This window comes from Trematomus bernacchii, unplaced genomic scaffold (assembly GCF_902827165.1).
Source record: "Trematomus bernacchii unplaced genomic scaffold, fTreBer1.1, whole genome shotgun sequence".
NCBI lineage: Eukaryota > Metazoa > Chordata > Actinopteri > Perciformes > Nototheniidae > Trematomus > Trematomus bernacchii.
Genome location: NW_022987609.1, coordinates 505909 through 523230, shown reverse-complemented (window position 1 = coordinate 523230; position 17322 = coordinate 505909). Strand labels below are relative to the sequence as shown.

The window sequence follows — 17322 nt, the reverse complement described above, 5'->3', positions numbered from 1 at the left end:
AGATAAGTTTGTGCACAGATGGAAGGCTGACAGGCAGGTAGGCCATCCAGTTACTTTAGCCGGGCCGATTGGTCGTGCTTTTTACAGTACTACGGCTTCCACAGATGACATTTTTTTATGTATTTATTGTCAAAGCATTTAAGATATTCATTGCTATCGGGATGTTAAGAGCATTCCATGGAATATAACAAATAGGGTATCTCGAGCCGGTTTCTCAAACTTACCTACCCCACCTTTAAACAAATATAAAAAAGGGGGTTGTACTGCATGGGGCAATTTGGTATCATTGCCGAAGTTTGTCTAAAATCCTACAGCCCTGAATTTCTGTTATCTAATATTGTCTCGTCATACACAACAAGGCTCTGTGAATTAGAAATCTGTATAAGCTGAGCCACAACACTAACATGTTTGTTTTAAAATCAAAACACCACATTTTCTCCTCTGTTTTCATCATCATGTTTTCAGCACATTACCACACACAGACCAGGAAGTGTCCCACAGTTAGTGTATTATCCCTGTGGTAACAGACGGTGGTGGGTGACTCTCAGGTGCGCTCCATATGTTCTCCCCCTGATAGCATGTCGCTCCACACAGATCGGTAACACTGTGAAATGTTTGTTTTCTCTGTGGCTGTCAGCAGAATGTGTGATATGATATCTATCGGCCACAGAGCGTGTTTTGTTTTGCTTTTATGTTCATCAGAGGATTTCTTTGGTGTGATCTAATGCCAGGTTTTTCAGCACCAAAGTCAAACAGCTGCTAACCAGACATGAGACTGATTTCTATTAGTTTAAAGACCAATTATTCCTTGAGTTAAAGATGAAATCGATACCGCTTTCATGTCTGACATTTAAAGTTTTAGCAAGACGCAAATTAGCTTAGCATTAGCACCTCTAAAGCTATCTAGTAAACACATTGTATCTTGTTTGTTGTATATTCATATATTATGAAGGTCTTGCAATCAACCTTTATCTACATTTTTTTTTCATTTTATATTATATATAATATTATTATTATTAATATGATTATTATTTGTATGATTTTTAATTTATTTGTAACTTTTTCTAATTTAAATAATTAATTAGGCTTTTTTTTTTTTTATTAAAAAATATGTGTATTTATTTATTTAGGCTATTTGTGTTTTTGTATATTGGTGAGTAGATACTTGTATATACAGTAAATGTATACATACTTTTATTTTTTTATTTAATGCAAATTAGCTTAGCATAAGGGATGTAAATGAGAGGAAACTGCTAGCCTCACAATAAAAAAAAATTAACACTTCTAAAGTTAGTAAACACATTATATATTGTCTGTATATAAAATATATCTTTCAGTGTCATAAAATCACAATATACTACAAACATGGAAATAGAATACAACACAATACACTTTGTTAAATTACAATACATTTGCACACAAAAAAGGCTGAAGCTCTGGTTTGCTTTTAGTCAGCACTTCCTGTAATCTTTGTGGAAAGGATTTTACATCTGAAATACATTTTAATTTAATGCTAACATGGTGACGTTTAGCAGGACTAATAATTCCTGACTGGAGTTCATGAACTATGATGGAGGATTCCTACCCTGATGGCAGAAAGAGAAGAAACCGACTAATCCCGGCTCTCTCAGACACGTTCTGTAATTTAATGTCAAATGGAGCAGATGGACCGGTGGCACGAGCATCACCGGCAAAACATCTGCCTCTTTATTACTTGAGCCACGTCATGTTTAAAAAATAATAAATATGGCCAAAAACTAAAACCATGATAGCAAATAAGAAGATCTGTAATGCTATATTTAAGCTGGTTAACTCGTGCTACACTGGAGGATTTATTGTCTTGTACAGAGAAATGAACTATACTTGTATGGTGGTTTCGGTGTTTTTTTACAATGGAAACTACAAACACAAACACTTTAAAGTGCACCTATCATGCTATTTTTAGGCAATAGCAAAGGTCCCAGATATATAAAAATATATAAAAAACATGTCTATGAAGTGTTTTGCTCAAAATACCAAACAGATCACCCATTCTAGCCATGCCTCATATCCCTCTATTTCACTTCCTGTTTCAAAAGTGCTGATTTTGGGTAAAAAGCTTTAAAAAAAAGGGGGCTGAACTCATGCGGGACCCGGCAGCTACTGTCTAAACTAAATACTGCGGTGATGAAACGCCATATCAAGGATTATCAAGGATTATTTCTGAAACAGTATGGAGCTCAAAGGCTTTCTCTCTTGCCGGTTATACCACAAGGTGAGTTCCTTTTTATTTCCTGCTTCTTCACACACATGCTCTCCAGTACAGGTTAGCTCTGAGTGTTAGCGATGCTAATGTGAACACCGACCATATTACGTCCAAAACAGTCGGGCATTGTTTCTGATAGCAACGTTTATGATAGTGCCCGTGGGTGTAAAGCCAGCATACATTTCAGATATTACGTCATATAGGACGCAAATCTGGATCAGCTCCGTTGTACCCCCGTTTTTAGAGATTTGGGTACGGAGGAAAAGAGAGAGGGTTTTATTTTCTGACGCTGCGTGAGTTCCCTGACACACCAGGGACACATATTGATGTATAAAAGACATAAAAAAGTGCATTTTGCATGATAGGTCCCCTTTAATAAGGCACTCTCGATTAGTCTTACGTGAAGTGAACCTCAGTTGAACGAGCAACATTCTGCAGTCCTTTTTCAGTCACTAGAAGCTAGCAATGTTAGCCCTTTGGCATTAGCTAGTGAGTATCATGCTGTGAGTGAACAGCTTGAGGTGATGGGCAAGCTGTGTCTACAGTCTGTTGCAACGAGAAGCTGTGACATAATATGGAAAAAATCATAACAACGTTCCTCCTTCTTTAGGCATTTTTTTTTTATCCCAATATATATACATTATAGGCCTGGGATTAGTGTGTGAAATACCCTCTGAAGATCAAGAGAGTCCAATATTGGTATAATGTCAAAGTCTGTTTACGAGAACCAAAAGATAACGTGCAATTATCTCCAAGACATCAAATATACAACGCTAATACATGGAGATGACAGGGGCTCCTCCATGTTTTCAATCAATACTTTTCCATCTGCAGGCTCTATACATTTTAAGATGCATTTAAATGCTAAAACCATGCTGGTAGCTGATGTATAATTCCAACACAGAAAAGAAAAGCAGATGGCATGATTTCAATTTACGTTTTTTAAGAGCAAGAACACAAGCGTATTATACATGGCAAAGTTGTTGGACTGACTTTAAACGTTGACCTGATGACTTCTGTATATGTTACCCTATTTGACTTGATCTTTATTAGAAGAAAAACACTAAAAACCAAAAAAGGCACAAAAATCAGGAGAAAGCCAAAGGAAACAAACTTGTTTTATGATGCTCTGATTTGGCTTTTAAGAGATGGTATACTAAAAAACGGATAGGAATTCAGTTTAATGTCAGCTGCCTCTTTTTACTTTAGTTAGTATGCAACATGTGGCCTTGGAGAGATGCTGCAAACATCCGCTATAATATCAATGATTGGAGAGAAGCGACATGCTTGGAAGTTTAACCCCAAGAGAGAAAAGTGTACCAATAATTTTGTATCCTGTAATGCAATTGGTTAAGCATTAGTAACTAGTAAGCATGTGCCGAGTTGGACAGTATCAAATAAATGTGGGTGTAATACAACATGTCTTACCTTATCTAGTTTTGCCTCGATCTCCACAACCTCCGTCTCCACCTCAGCGATATTTGCCCTGAAAAATACAAAGACAGAGAAACCGTTAAAGCAACACATGTTGAAGAACACATGTTAAAGCATGTGTTGTAATGTGTCACAGTATAACTGAAAGAAACTCCATTGAGTTTAGAAAAACAGCCGTTCAACAATCTGCGTGAGATTTCCCACGTTTCTCAGAGAGCATGAAGCGCCTCCATAAATCTGAGAGGGACAGATGGAGATTTTGCACGGGGCCAAACGCAGACGTGTTCGTGCAGAAACGGGCCAGAGTTTTGGGCTTTAAGTGTGGAGAAGGCGTCTTGGGAGCGGTTCAGCTCTGTCAAAACAAAGTGACAGACGGGGTCTCGACACAGTGAGGGAAAACATGGCTGTTTTGGACCCCCACCCACTCATTTTCACTGTCAGCACAACCACCACTATTACCACCCCCAACCGCACCACTGAGAGGTGTGATTTACAACCAGAGGCTCACAGCTGCATGGTGGAGACCCTAAATCCACTGCTTTCCCACTTCTTAAAGGTCCCCTATTATACTGTTTTTCATCAATATATTATAGGTCTCAGATATATACAAAACATGTCTCTGAAGTGTTTGGCTCCAAACACCAAACAGATCATTGCAGCATCCCATAATCCCCTCTGTTTCAGCCCTGTTTCCAAAGTGCTGATTCTCTGTCTGTTACTTTAGATGAAAATAAAGAGCCCCTCCCCACGCCCCTCTGAGAGAGAATTGGTTAAAAAGAACACAGTGGTGCTCTAGGAGGAGATTCAGGTGATAAGGTGGGGGGGGGTTACCTTGGTTGGTGATTGGCTAATGGTTACACAAGCCAAAACATCGTTATGACATCATAAAGTGGCCAAAATCTGATCAGCTCATTTTCAGACAGGTTTTTATATAAATGGATCAGGACAAAAAGTGAGAGAATCTTTTTTCCTGAAACTTTCAGACTCTCTTTACCCAGAGGGGACACATGTTGATGTAGAAGAGACATGAAGAAGAGGGGACACATGTTGATGTAGAAGAGACATGAAGAAGAGGGGACACATGTTGATGTAGAAGAGACATGAAGAAGAGGGGACACATGTTGATGTAGAAGAGACATGAAGAAGAGGGGACACATGTTGATGTAGAAGAGACATGAAGAAGAGGGGACACATGTTGATGTAGAAGAGACATGAAGAAGAGGGGACACATGTTGATGTAGAAGAGACATGAAGAAGAGGGGACACATGTTGATGTAGAAAAGACATGAAGAAGTGGATTTTGCATAATAGGTGACCTTTAACATACTGATATAGAGTAGTGCAGTGATGACGTTTTCTTTACATAACATTTGGGATTATTGCAGGAGACAAGATAAGTGGCAAAAACTAAATGATGTTACTCTTCAGCAGGGTAAACTCCACATTTTAACTCCACCTTTTTTAAAGCGTAAGTGCAATTGCAAGAAGTATAAAGCTACAGTAATGATCTACATCACGGTACCATTGCTGCACGTCACAACCGCTAAGCTAAAGGTGGCACATCTTTGGCGGGAAGAGATTTAGTAGTCTTATTCAGTCACTCGTTAGCAACCGCCGACACACAGAAGCTAAACACTTTCACTGGTGGGGTATTTACTAATACTGACTTAGAGACGATTGAACCAGAAGTTGTAAAATGCCAACTTATATCCAGGTTTTAGGTCTCATTTCTGCACCGCTCAATAAGGAGTGAGTTTATAATGAACACACATGTATGAACACTTTTCTTTTCAATTAAATTCTTGTTTTTGTCATGCATTGTTAAACGTTATGTCATCTAAGTATTTTGGGACTACTTTCTTGTATAGTTATGTGTTACTTTCTTACACTTCAAGGAGCTATAGGCTACTTTGTCTAATGCTGCAGAAACATGCAGGTGGTTGAACAAGATATTGCCTTAAATAGTGAATGTTTCCACATTTTTATCCATAGACAAAAATGTAAAAAATGGTGTGACTGCTCTGATTTTCAATTGCTAGTTTTTAATCTTGTTGAACTCTTGCTTTCCTCTTGAAAAATAGGTCATCAGAATGATTTTCGTCATCGTTTTCGGCGGAAAAAAACAACATTTGACAAGCACTTTGGAAGAATCATACTGGCAGGCAGCTTCTCCATTCAATATGAGGAAGAAACGAATCACACACACACACACTGCTTTGTGATGAGAGTATCTGTGGCAGAAATCGGCCACGGCTGGCAGGATATAAAACTTGTATCTCTGTCTCTTTGGCCTTGGGTGGATTAGCCTGCTCAGGGGAGGATGGCTCTTACACTCCCCTCCACCCCCACAGCTTTTCCCTCTCACCATCTCCTTTTATAAAAGATCTGAGGAAGTAAAGAGGGGGGGGGAGAGAAATACTCCAGAGAGGAAATATCTGTCAAAAGCTTCGACTCGTGCAAAATGGAAACATACATTACTAAAATAATCAATGGCATATTATTCCACATGTGGACGTGTGTTATTGTAACCTCGGATGATCTCCTTCAGCTCACCACACCCCGGGATTATGTTGCTGTGAGCAAAGCTGTTTTCATTGCTGATGTCATTTTTTGAAACTTCCCTTTTTACTGTGATAATGCAGAGCTTAAGCTTTTCAGGACGCTCGACCCCCTCACGCCTCCCAGCAGCAACTCTGATCTGGAAACGACTGCAGATTCCCAACATGAATGACCTATTTAAATTAGGCTAGAGCAGATGGATACATATTTTGTGAAATAGGCTTGGGGTTTTCTGTAGTGTGTTATATAGGTTTTAGTGCATGTAAATGGTCTGCAAAGGCTAAAATCCCTGTGTTCCCTACTTCCGGAACAAAGTGAAATCACTATGTTACACTCACACTTCTATTGGCTAGTGCTCCAACACATTGTACGTGATAGGCTAAGGGCTGGGACATCTCTAAGCGGTTGACGAATCACATCAGAGCCGGCCAGCTAACCAATCAGAGCAGACTGGGCTCTGGTTTCAGACAGAGGGTGAAAAGAGGTGCTGCAGTACAGGCAGTATGAGAAAAATAAAGAGCTTTTTGAACATTAAAGCATGGAGACATGTCACAGTAGAGACACTACATACTGATATACACCTGAACATCAGCAGGAGAGGACTCTTTAAAGTAGAGACACTACATACTGATATACACCTGAACATCAGCAGGAGAGGACTCTTTAAAGTAGAGACACTAAATACTGATATACACCTGAACATCAACAGGAGAGGACTCTTTAAAGTAGAGACACTACATACTGATATACACCTGAACATCAGCAGGAGAGGACTCTTTAAAGTAGAGACACTACATACTGATATACACCTGAACATCAGCAGGAGAGGACTCTTTAAAGTAGAGACACTACATACTGATATACACCTGAACATCAGCAGGAGAGGACTCTTTAAAGTAGAGACACTACATACTGATATACACCTGAACATCAGCAGGAGAGGACTCTTTAAAGTAGAGACACTACATACTGATATACACCTGAACATCAGCAGGAGAGGACTCTTTAAAGTAGAGACACTACATACTGATATACACCTGAACATCAGCAGGAGAGGACTCTTTAAAGTAGAGACACTACATACTGATATACACCTGAACATCAGCAGGAGAGGACTCTTTAAAGTAGAGACACTACATACTGATATACACCTGAACATCAGCAGGAGAGGACTCTTTAAAGTAGAGACACTACATACTGATATACACCTGAACATCAGCAGGAGAGGACTCTTTAAAGTAGAGACACTACATACTGATATACACCTGAACATCAGCAGGAGAGGACTCTTTAAAGTAGAGACACTACATACTGATATACACCTGAACATCAGCAGGAGAGGACTCTTTAAAGTAGAGACACTACATACTGATATGAACCTGGAAATGAGCAGAATAGGGTCTCACATTTAGCAATAACAACTTTATTAATAGACCACACTGGTGGCTTTGGATGTTTTAGCCCCTTAATCAAATACAGTATGCGGCCTTATTGCCAGCACATTTTTCAAAGCATATCATCAGCATTTGATCCGTTCTCCCTGCTTTTAATTAACTTCACTGTGGTATAAATATCAATGAGCGGAGACATGATTAAAATGGGGATTCAAATTCAAACTCTTCTTCTAAGGGACTGTATCAGAGTTCAATGGGTTCAGAAAAGGTCAAGGATAGAAAGTGAACCCCTACAGACTTCTGACGAGGAAACGACTCTTTCAATACATTTCTCACAGTTTTGTAAGCAGTGTCTTGGAGATTTAAAAACCCAGATTCAAACCCCCGAAAGAGAGCCTTATATGTGGGTGAAGTCAAAAACATAATTGTGTAAATTTAGTTCCAACAGCATTGAATCACGCCAAATACAGAGATGTGGGACAATCACTGAATACGATACGGTGAACTTTACTATGACGTGAAGGACATTTGTTTTGGACTCCACATACTACAAAGCAACCGATCACACACACACACACACACACACACACACACACACACACACACACACACACACACACACACACACACACACACACACACACACACACACACACACACACACACACACACACACCACACACACACACACACACACACACACACACACACACACACACACACACACACACACACCACACACACACACACACACCACACACACACACACACACACACACACACACACACACACACCACACACACACACACACACACACACACCACACACCACACACACACACACACACACACACACACACACACACACACACACACACACACACACACACACACACACACACACAGTATTTTTGAACGCCACTTTTTGCTGTGACACGGTAAATAAATAAAAGGACTAATAAAGGAACTCTGATTCTATATTACATTTACTAGGGTATATTTCAAAGCCCCTCTCCACACAGGGCTGCTCTATATCTCCTTATTTAACCAGGTAAAAGTCTCATTGCGATTAAAACCTCTTTTTCAAGAGCGACCTGGCCAAGAGGGCAGCATGAACAAAGTTACAACAAATGAACACAAAACAATACAGGCAGATGAACACAGCGGTCGTGTCTGAATGAAACTGAACTCAACACAGCGACATCTCAGCTCCCTGATCCAGATGTGTGGACCAGCTGAGCCCCCCCTCCAGGCTGAAACCCCCCCTCACTGCACATGCCTCTCATAATGGATGCACACGGTTCCCCCCGGGTCCCGTAGCCACAGCAACCGTCTCCTAAGTGGGCCGGAGAGGTCCCCGATGGGCTTGTGGATCGACCCTTATTCACACCATGGGGAACGCAGAAGCTAAGTAGACAATAACACGACTTCATGACAGGAGATGACCATCCTCACACCATTAACAGCTCATCAGGAGACCCTTAAACTGCACTAAAGCAACAGTGCCTTTATTACCTGTCAGTGCAGATTGAGGTTAAGTGCCCCTGTTTGTGTGCAGGATTTAAGCCTCAGTGTAAAAAAAAAAACAATTAACAGTGGGATTGTGCTGAGCGAGCGGTATAGCTCTTGTGGTTTCTACATGCTGACGGAGCGTTCAGAGGAACGTCTGAGGTACTTTTACTGGTGCACAGCAGCAGAACACCTCGACTTTTGTTTAATTTATGAACAACCGCGCTTCTTAATCCCATGATGCAGTATAAACAGCAACTAAATGTTTTCCAAGCTGGCTTTCTTTTTTCGTGTGCAAACTTTTAGAGCTTTTGCAAGCATCATCATGTTTACATTATTCCAGAAATAATTTATGGGAGAAAAGTGTTTATCTTGTTAGCTGCGAAAATATTATAAGCAAAATAAGCTTTAAAGGTGGGGTAGGTAAGTTTGAGAAACCGGCTCGAGATACACTTTTTGTTATATTCCATGGAATGCTCTTAACATCCCGATAGCAATGAATATCTTCCATAAAAAAAATCCATAAAAAACTGTCATCTGTGGAAGCCGTGGCGCTGTAAAAAGCACGACCAATCATTTGAGCCGGCCCGGCTAAAATAACTGGATGGCCTACCTGCCTGTCAGCCTTCCATCTGTGCACAAACTTATCTCGTGCCCTCATTGGTCATGTGCGCGTTCGTGTGTGTTGGAGGAGGGGCTCTGTAAGGAAGTGGCAGATTTTCTCCGGTTGTGTATTTTCAAATTCTAGCGATCTCGAGACGGTTTCTCAAACTTACATACCCCAGCTTTAAAGTAAAAAAGTACTAGTAATACCAAACAATGGTCAGGTTGTAGTTTTCATACTGAAGTACTTTTGATTATTAAATAGACTGTTTAGTGGTTTGTAAAAATGCATCTTAGTTTCTAAACTCTTCATAAATGTTGCATGTTAAATCTGTTTTAAGCTATTAAATACATACTGTAGTAGAAATTGTTGTGTTCCTGCCATTTGAATATTGCACTTCAATATTGCGATTTTAATACAATTTAGATTAAGGGTGCAGATTATAAGAATCTCAAATCTGTACCCGAGTATCGCTCTTGTGGCCTGGCTGCTGTTTGAGAGGATGCAGCTGGGCTCAGACGCCCCAGAGGGTTGTGTGTTTTGGAGGGTGAATCATCCTGGTGGTCTGGATGGAGAGCGAGCAGGTGGGGCGCTGAGGAGAGAGCCAGCACTTGGTCCAGGTAGTGACCCCTAAAATACAGCCGTGTACCCCATCCCAAAAAAGCAAGCCTCCAGCTGGGGCACAGAGACTAAAACCTACTGCAGTCGTCCCTCTGGGAGAGTGAAGCACACACTGAGTGATGTCTCTCTGCCAGAATACAAATGAGAACAGCTGTAGCGCAGACTGCAAGTGATCCTCAGTCTGATGTCAGTCTGCAGCATCTTTCATTCACACACTGCCACAGAGCTACCTCTTTTAATATCTGCACAGCTTTCCAAACAATACAGCACATATTTAATCTTTATTCTACTTTATTTTATGAGTATTTTGTCATATGACACTGAACATTGTTCAGTTGTTGGTATCAATCAAACTTCATTTATATAGCCCTTTTCTTTCACAAAAGGTAACACAAACCAAAAATACAAATAAAACGACACCCTTCCCAAGCGATAAATACTAAGCAACACATAACTTAAGATAACTCAAACAGAAGTCAATAAACACAGGACTGAATAAACAAGTATTACATGATTTAAAATAGATCATTCAATTACAAAATTTGAATAAAATAGAAATACAAAATAAATACATGTTAGCTTTTTATAATTGTTTTATTTTTTTGTAATTTTCTCACAATGTATCTTCTTTGAATGTGTTTATGTATGCAACATATTAGGGCTGTGCGATTATGGCAAAAATCATAATCACGATTATTTTGGTCAATAATTGATATCACGATTATTAAAAACGATTATCCATTTACTTTGAAAACATCCATATATTGAAAAAAAAATTTGAACAGTATGTTTTTAACAGTTGATTACCCTGAACTTTAAGTATAATTCAACTGAAAAACCAATAAAAAAAATTTTAAAATTAAATTTTTTTTTTTTTTTTAATAAAAATAATAATCGTTTTATTTCGATTACATTGTTTTCGTAATCGTTGCAAGCCAAAATCGTAATCGAGATTAAAATACGATTAATTGCACAGCCCTACAACATATACACCAAGGCCAATTCCTCACATGTGTAAACCAAACTTGGCAATAAACCTGTTTCTGATGGATCAGGATGGAGTATTAGGGAGTGTGGAGGAGGGGGAACCAAAGGGTCTGGAGAGGGGGGGCGGCCTCGTCTGTCTGAGGGCCCCATTGTGAAGAAGCCACTTCCTGTCTGGAGAAATGGCAGCATTTTTGTCCTATTATTGATTGCTTTAGTGTCCTAATTGAGGCTGTAGTGCAGGGCTGAATGGCTGACTGGAGGGGGGGGGGGGGGATCAGGAGTGTTTTCCCTTCAGCAACAGAAGCTCGGGTTATTCTTAGCTCCCTGCCCTCCTCTTCCAGACGTGAACTAATGCAGGATACAGGAGACACCGCTGGCTATGCAATGCCAAGCCCTTACACAAATACTACCAAGTGTATTTTCAGAGTCACTTAAAAAGGTCCAGTACAACGACTGTCCTAATAACAGATGAACGACCGTAACCAGGCACTTCAGGTCGGTCAGGCCTTGAATTGTTTAATATTTGGAGCGATACTTAACATTAAAAGCATTTGTATGGTGGTGTTTTTTTCCCAATATATACTTACTTACTTAATTATACTACTACATAAACTAATGCAGGCTCGAGGAGACATCGCTGGCTATGCAATGCCACGCACTTACACAAATACAAGCCAGAGCATTTTCAGACACTGTAAATATCTTCCACAAAACGTTACGGTCATTTAAACTCGCCCGCGGTACAGCAACTGTCCCAATAACAGATGAACAACCGTAACCAGGCTCTACAGGCCAATCAAGCCTTAAATGTAGTAATATTTGGAGCAATACTTGGCATCGAAAGAGTCTGGGTGGCGGTGTTTCATTTCCTAAATATAATTTAACCATATACACAAGAACAAAACTGTAAGGATTATGAAATATTTGTGTTTATCTGCATGTCCTTCTAACTACAGTAGCTTACCTCCAGGAGTAACATTATTTCCAAGGACAAGATGCACATAAGTACTAGTTTGTGTTACTGCATGTTAATTAAAAAACTAGCACACTCTTTAACTATTTCCATTGTGGATGCCAACCTTGAATGCTCTATCAGAGTTTAAGCTAACGTTAGTGGTTGTGTCTTTTGCTTTATTGGACTTAGAGTAATGTATACTCTAGAAACCGCTGCTAATGTAACCCAATATATGTTTCCATGTCTTCTACATGATCAGTGGCTGGTGAAGAGGTCAGAATATACCCCTTATTATACCATATAAGTCAGACATTTTCACTTACTCATGAAGCTAAGTGGCAGTTATTTCAGCCATTAGAAGACATTAGAAGTCTGCTTTTGGTTACGATATGAAATCAAGGACCAAATATAAAAAAAAACCTACTAAGAATTAGGGATGTCCCGATCACCTTTTTTTGCTCCCGATCCGATTCCGATCATTTGATTTTGACAATCTGCCGATACCGATTTTTCCCGATCCGATCTTTATGCAATGCATTAAGAGAAAAAAAAGGAGAAAAGCATTCAAGTTGTCCCTTAAACCTCACGTTCTCCACCACAGATAACGGCTGGTCATCCAACGCGATGAATTCAGCTATCTTGGCTGTTATGTTTTTGGCCTTTTCACTGTTCTGGGGCAGTTTCTCTTTCCTTTTAAAAGTCTCTGAAAGTGTCGGTTGTTTCAGTACCGTTACCTGAGTGGCCGCTGTGTACTCGTCGTGTTGTTGTTGGTGTTTGTTTCTCAGGTGGCGTATTAGATTGGTCGTGTTGAACGTAGCTCTGTTCTTTCCACCACGCAGAACCTCCGCCTTGCAAACATTGCATCTGGCTGTTACACTGCCTTCGCTTTCAATTTTATAATACTTCCAAACTCCTGACATTTTCTCTGTCCCGACTCCCGAGTCACCAGCTGAACGTAGCCTCTCGTTAGCTTACTGCTACTATTAGACACTGCGCCCTGCCCACTCTGTTGCCAGATTTGAGAGAAATAAGCAACCAGGTCTATGAAAACAAGCCCAAAAGAAGCAACACATACATGATGTTGTGTAATTTTAAACCAAAACTAAGGCCTCAGGATGACTTTAAGACGTGAACATGGTCATTTTTGTTTTGTAACATTAAATAAAATAAAAATATTTTATAAATTTTTTTTTAAAAAAATTTAAAAAAAATCCCGATTTTTTCTCCCGATTCCGATCTTTTGAAAATCACGTGATCGGCTCCGATCCCCGATCACGTGATCGGATCGGGACATCTCTACTAAGAATTGAAAGTACTCTTGCCTCGTCTATCATTGTAAACTGCATACCAACCTTATGACCCCAGAAGAAATTCTGAACATTGTCGTCCTAATAATTTCAGAAAAGCCCCGCCCAATAATCTCTTGTAACTCAATCCTAATGCATTTAAGGTGCAGAGGGAGTTCAAATGTCTCCAGTAATACCCTCCCCTGCATGTGCTCAAATCCCTGACTATTGTTTCATAAGCCCAGGATTGTATTTCCACTTGAGAGCTTAGGTGTGTTCCTCATTCTTAAACGGGTCTGTTCTAAAAGAGGAGAGAGCTTGGTCTATAAACACCGCTCACATTTCTGCAGCAGACTGTAGAGAGTGTGCTGCTGTCTCTGCACTAACCACCAACCATCTTCAACAACGTACATCTAAACTAATGGCTTCACAGAAGTGACATGTCTGCTGCTGCAATAATTATTCATTTATGCTTCGATGACAACATGAAGGTCGGAGCATGAAGTCATATAGATTCAGCTGCATGTACTGGATGGGTGGTATCCATCACAAGGTTAACTTTTATGTCTCTGGACAGGTGCTGTCAGTATGTATATTAAAGCCTGGTCGCTCTTCTACAAGAAGCCCCAACAACCTCCCCCTACCCATTTCTACATCATCAGCATCCACATTAAGTGCCGTTTCCGAACCATCTTGTAGGAGTGGGTTATTCAGCCATCCAACACAATGAGTTATTCAGAATACCTTTTAAACCCTCTTAACACTAAATCTGCCTCGGTTTTGAGTAACCAGATGTTTGTGTTTTGAGCGACCGACTCAAAACCTTGGTTACGAATAGCTAGGATAGTTCCTGTTTCTGCCAAAAGGAGTAATGGGCAATTCCAGCAAAAGGTCCCTGGACTAAAAGCAATGAGATTTTTTCATTGGCTTTTGGAATTTTGCAGAAGATAAGCTTTGTGTCCAACACACGTTTGTGATATACAGGTTTTGTTCAGCAGGATAACCTCCACATATGAACCCCACTTTATTATTTTTGAAGCGTAAATTCAACCGCCAGAAGTAAAAAGCTAACATTAGGCTATACAGGAAGTACATCACGGTCCCATGAATTCACATTACTACTGCTAAGCTAAGGGCGGCCTATATTAAGCGTGAAGGCGTTTAGTGGGTCCGGTATTTACTGACGTGTTTTCTGTTGCAGAAGAAAATCTCTTCTGCTTGTGTTAACAATTTCAGGCATCTGACCAAAACCATGTTCAAAAACCAGTTGATATTACGAGCAAGACAAAGTAACCGGAAATGATAACTCATTTCCAGATTGTAGGACTCATTCCTACACCAGTCTATTGGTTGTAGTTTAGTGGTTTAGTACTCACCACCCCCCCTCCCCTCTTTCCTACTGTGCCAAGAGGCAGCCATTCACCAGGACACGTTTCTACGGCAACATTCATCTGCCCTCACAGACAGGCGGACCCTCCCGGCCCACCCACCCATTCTCCCAGTGGACTCAAAACAGAGACCACCAACACTCCCCAATAAACTGTTTCCACCCAGAGGCCTCGTGTGTCTGATCTCTGCCAGGTCTGTGAACGCACCGTCTGGTGTTGAGTTCAGGGGAGGATGTGAACCTTCTGAGGTCACATAGTTTCACATGTTAGTGCTGAAATAAATCAGTCTTCAGAAAATCCATTGATTGAAAAGTTGATGAGTGGTCATTATATCAGGAATAAATGCCAACCATTCATTGGTTTCGGCTGCTTAATTGTGATTTATTTTTTTACAGAAAAAAGGATTTTGAAGATGTGAATATTGGCTGTTGGAACTTTTGCCGACCAGCTAACCAATCAGAGCAGACTGGGCTCTGGTTTCAGACAGAGGGTGAAAAGAGGTGCTGCAGCACAGGCAGTATGATAAAAAATAAAGAGCTTTTTGAACATTAAAGCATGGAGACATGTCAAAATACAAATATGAAACCTGAAAATGAGCATTTAAGACCTCTTAAATAATAAATTGATTAATCCAATATATAATTGCAGCCTTATTTTACAAGCAAATAGAAGTTTTTAAGTATGCAATTACCTCATGGATCAATGCTTTGGTCTATAAAACATTGACCATCACAAACGTCTACAAAAAACAGTAATATATCATGATTGAGAAGATTTTCTAAACAGTAGCGACAAATCAGATTTGTAGGAGTACAAAAAAAACATAATTATTTCACCGTCCATTTGAATCCGACCAAAATAAAATCTGCTTTACATCACTGCTTTGAATACTACAGCGTGCCATCTAAATCTGCCAGGATGAAAGCCAACCCCTCACCGCCCTCCGTGAAGCAGCAACTACATCAACAGTGACTCGCACAACTGCCAGCTCGTCCACGTGAAAGAGCCCAAAAAAACTCAGTCTATTTTAGCAGGAGAGCACATGAACTCCCTCTCACGACAATGAAAACCCTCATAAATCACTGACAAGGACACAAACTCATGGACATCTATGTCTATCTGCAGGAAAAGTTACCCAACAGCACTCCAATTATACGAGACTCAGACATACTGAATAACCACAAAGGCATTCAAATAGAATAATGCAGGGGTGTTAAAATTAACTCCATTAAACAAATTCTGCAGTTTTGTTTTTGGATGCGACGAGAAGCCTCTGAAATGCAAATTAGATTAGAGGCGGTGTCTCAAAATAGATACATGTGCATGCTTAATATTTTCAGCAGCAATTTTCTTAGGCACTTGTGTTTTTGACTTGTTCAGCGTCTCCTCTGGAGTAAATTCAGGTTAGAGCAGCAGACGTTCACTGTATCATAAGGTGATTTTGGAAATTGGAAATTGAAGCTGCACATCAGAGTTCATGTTTTCATAGTAAGGTAATAAATGTGCCCAGAGCTAGATAGGAAAACACAGATTTAGCCATAGATAACTTTACTAGAGCAAGAATGAAATGTGTTTTTGAGAACAGCCACCATCATCACTCAGTTTGAGTAAAATGGATGGTCATATATTGTTTTTCCTCCTATTCTCAGAGTGTGAAGGCAAGTGTCAAACTGCTGCTGTTATTCCTGGTCAGCCACGTTTACCCTTAGGGCAGCCAAGTCTCTCCAGTAATGGGACCACAGACATTCTTCACAAAGATAGCCACAACAAAGTGTCAGTCCATCAAACATGAAAGCATTGTGTTTCTAGACCACCAACAGATCAATATGGACTATGGACCACTGTTTTGCCATAACACTTCTTATGTGCAATATTTTACTATTGCTATTACTGGCTGCTACTTTTTTATGCATTACTTAATACTGTAAAACCCTGTGCATAAGTAATAGTGTGCAATACATCATTTTGACTATTTTACTACTTCATTACTTTTAAAAGTGTACTTACTTTTATAATGCTGCTACTTATTTTTCTATCTGTGGACTGATTTTATATGTATTTCTTTATTATGTGCTTGCCTCTTTATTTAATATGTTAGTCTACTCTTTTATTTTGTCTTCATCTGTACTATACCCTTTACTGTAACAATGTAAACTTCCCTGTTGAGGGACGAATAAAGGATTTCGGATTACTATGCAATTGTGAAAACATCAGGCTGCCATGTTTTCTCTGTAAGGAATTTTCCAGAGCTTTAAGTGGGATCGGATGATGAAACGTACAGAATCGGCACGACTGCAACCTCAGAACATAGAGATGTCTGGACTGGAAAGAACGAAAGGG

General features: G+C 39.9%; 1 protein-coding gene across 2 annotated transcripts in view; it reads right to left on the bottom strand.

Moving 5' to 3' along the window:
* LOC117483512 (arf-GAP with coiled-coil, ANK repeat and PH domain-containing protein 3-like) overlaps positions 1-17322 on the bottom strand; it is a 90482-nt gene that overhangs the window by 50036 nt on the left and 23124 nt on the right. For both annotated transcript variants that reach the window (XM_034131871.1, XM_034131872.1), the window contains exon 2: positions 3674-3731. In XM_034131871.1, coding sequence (XP_033987762.1) covers positions 3674-3731 — 58 coding nt within the window. The remainder of the gene's footprint in view (positions 1-3673; positions 3732-17322) is intronic.